Source organism: Dipodomys ordii, unplaced genomic scaffold (assembly GCF_000151885.1).
Source record: "Dipodomys ordii isolate 6190 unplaced genomic scaffold, Dord_2.0 Scaffold14, whole genome shotgun sequence".
Taxonomy (NCBI): Eukaryota; Metazoa; Chordata; class Mammalia; order Rodentia; family Heteromyidae; genus Dipodomys; species Dipodomys ordii.
Genome location: NW_012267230.1, coordinates 685037 through 688283, shown reverse-complemented (window position 1 = coordinate 688283; position 3247 = coordinate 685037). Strand labels below are relative to the sequence as shown.

General features: G+C 49.8%; 1 protein-coding gene across 1 annotated transcript in view; it reads right to left on the bottom strand.

The window, feature by feature from the left end:
- Positions 1-531, bottom strand: part of LOC105982209 (cytochrome b-c1 complex subunit 2, mitochondrial) — a 24341-nt gene extending 23810 nt beyond the window's left edge. The window contains exon 1 of the mRNA XM_013011743.1: positions 331-531. Within this exon, the coding sequence (XP_012867197.1) occupies positions 331-363 (33 nt within the window). The 5' untranslated portion in view covers positions 364-531. The remainder of the gene's footprint in view (positions 1-330) is intronic.
- Between the last annotated feature and the right edge of the window lie 2716 nt (positions 532-3247).

Below are 3247 nucleotides of genomic sequence, written 5' to 3'. Positions count from 1 at the left end.
CCGGCCTCCCGCCGCCCCGGCCTCCCGCCGCCCCGGCCTCCCGCCGCCCTCCCCGTGACCTTCAGAGGTCTCCCCGCCCTGTCACCTCTCCCCCGCTCTCCAGCCCCCTCCCGCCCTTCGGGTCTTCCCATCCGGGTCTCTTGTGCCCTCAGACCCAGCCGAAGTTCCACCCGAGCCCCGCCTCGGCCCCTCGGCCCGCGGGGTGCGGCGGAAGGGCACGCCACGACCCGCAGCCCCGGAGCCCCGGCCCGGGCCCGGCACCCTCAGTCTTTACCATCTCGCTGACATTCTGCCTCCCAACCTCCCCCCAAGCCCGCCGGCTGTGCTCACCGAGAAGGAGCCGGCTCTGGTTATCAGCTTCATGGCTCAGGCTCGCAGTGACCCGCTGTCACCGCCGCTCACAGAGAGGAAGATGGTGGCCAACGACCCGGATTTCCCGGCCTCCCTTGCGAACCATCTTTCCCACGCCCCCTTGCAGGAGCGGGTGTCTCGGCGCAGCTCCCTCGACTGCTCCCCGCGGAGGTTGGACCGGTCCAACTCCTCGGAGGCGCGGGTAGAGGCACGCGGGATTTCACGGGTTAAAGGCACAGGGGGTTATGAAGTGACCTCTTTCAGGCATTCTTGTTCGGAGTCCCTAGTCTTCAGCCCTGGTCTAGATCCGTGACAGTTTAGCGTAACTCCCCCGTCCGCTTTGGACTCTTCCGAGCCGGATTGTCCAATGAAAACAGCGCCTTTCCCGAGGCTCCGCCCCCTCGGGCTCAGGGCTGGGACTCCGCGACCTTTCGTTCCCGGGGAAGTTCGTGGCTTCGCCCGCAGCGCGGCGTCCTTCGCGGGCGTCTTTGGCTCCGAAGTCCGGGGGTTGCTTCTTGTTCTGTAAAGTTCTTATGATATCCTTAGCTTCTTGAGAGCGGAGGCCTTGCAAACCCCCCCCTATCTCCCAGAGCTGGCTGGGGTCACAGGTGGGCCTGCGACCCCTGAGTATCATGTAGAATGTGCGCTGGGCCTATGGCACAACATTGAAAGTCCCTAAGGGTGTGTGTGTGTGTGTGTGTGTGTGTGTTGTTATTGTTGTTTTGTTGCTTTGTTTTGTGCACAACATTGAAAGCCCCTAGAGGTGTGTGTGTGTTGTTGTTATTGTTGTTGTTGTTGCTATGTGTATTGTTGTTGTTATTGTTGTTGTTGTTGCTATGTTTTGTGTTGGTCCCGGAGCTTGAACTCCCGGCCTGGCCCTGTCACTGAGTTTTGTTTTATTTTCTTCTCTTCTCAAGACTTGAGCTGCACCTCCACTTCTGGATTTTTGGTGGTTAGAGAGAAAAGCCTCACAGACTTTCCTGCTCAGGCTGCTTCGAACCGTGATCCTCAGATCTCAGCCTCCAGTAGCTAGGATTACAGGTGTGAGCCACAGGTGCCCAGCTAACCCCTACAGTCTTTGTGTGAAAAAAAAAATAATTCTTTGAATAGTGCGAGTGTGTAAGGAAGATAACCTGAAGAAGGAAAGTTTTAGGTAGGAAGTTGTCTTGTGCCAGGCACTGTATTACAGGTGAAGGATTTGGGCTCCTGTCCCATTTCAGGATTAGAAGACTCTATCTTGCTTTTATTTAGGAAAGTCACAATCTATCTGCACCAGTATCTTTTGGAAATTTGCTAGAAATGCAAAACATTGGGCTGGAGGTGTGGCTCAAGTGTTAGGGCACTCTGTTTAGCAAGTGTGAGGTACAGAGTTTTTTTTTTTTAAAAAAGCTGGACACTGGTGGCTCGTGCCTGTCATTCTAGCTACTCAGGACAGATGAGATCTGAGGATTGCAGTTCAAAGCCGGCTTGGTCAGTAAAGTCTGTGAGACTTATCTCCAGTTAACCACCAGAAAACTGGAAGTGGAACTGTGGCTCAAAGTATTAGAGTGCTAGCCTTGAGCAAAAGGAACCTCAGGGACACCCAGGCCCTGAGTTCATGCCCCAGGACTGAGAAAAAACAAAACCCACAATCATAACCACCAGGCACCAGTGGCTCACGCCTGCAATGAATAGCTAAGCATGAGGCCACGATTTGAGGACAAAAGTTCAAAGCCACCTTGGTGCAGAGCAGTCTGTGAGACTTTTTACCTGCAATTAACTAGAAAAGAGCTGGAAGTTGAAGATGTGGCAGAAAAACTGAGGGACAGCACCGAGGTCCCAAGTTCAAACCCCAGTATTGGCAACACGCACACATAAAAGTTGAGTAACTATATGTTATGCCTGATCAAGTCATCTGCTTGCTTAAAATTCTTCAGTGAATTATGTTCTTCAGGATAAAGGTCAAATTCATTAGCATGGAATACAAAACTCTGACTCCAGTTTTGTTTGTTTTTCATACTGATTCTGAGGCTTGAATTCAAGACCTTAGTGTTGTGCCTTAGCTTTTTTGTTCCAGGCTGGTACTCCACAATTTAAAGCCATACTACTTCTGGCTTTTTGGTGATTAATTGAAAATAAGAGCCTCTTTGATTTATCTGCCTGGGCTGGTTGGTAACTGTAATCTTCAGATTTTAGGATTATAGGTGTGAGCCACTGGTGCCCAGATTCCAGTATTTTTATTTATTTTTTTAGACACATCTCCCAAATTAGCTTCATCTGGAAGTCACTTGACCTTCATCCAGCAGTTAGGTTGGATGGGTGTGACATGTACACACCTGTCTATAATGTCCCCTTTAAGGAACACCAAAATTCTTAGGTTACATCAAAATGTAACTCTGACTCATATATCCTAGAGGGAATTTTTGTTGTGATTTTTAGTAATGTGGCAGGATTTGCAACATAATGCTTGAGCAGTGTTTTGGAATGATAGGAAACCTGTTTAAACTTTAACCTGCAAAGCAGTAGTGCCATCTTGTGGATGAACTGATCTTACAACTACGTCACTTTTTACCCTAATTCACACACATCGTTAGCAGTGTGTGTGTGTATGTGTGTGTGTGTATTGGGGCTTGAGTTCCAAGCTTAGGTGCTGTCTCTTAGCTTTTTTTGCTCAAAGCTGGTGCTTACCACTTGAGCTACAGCTCCAATTCTGGCTTTTTTGGTAGTTAATGAGAGATAAAGAGTCTCATGGACTTTACTCCCTGGGCTGACTTTGAACTATGATTCTCAGATTACAGCCTCCTGAGTAGCTAGGATTACAGGGGGTGAGCCAGCAGCACCCAGCTTCAACTGTAGCATTTTAGTGCAGGAAAAACCAAAGTCTGTGGACTGGAGGTGTGCTTCATAGCACTTTGCC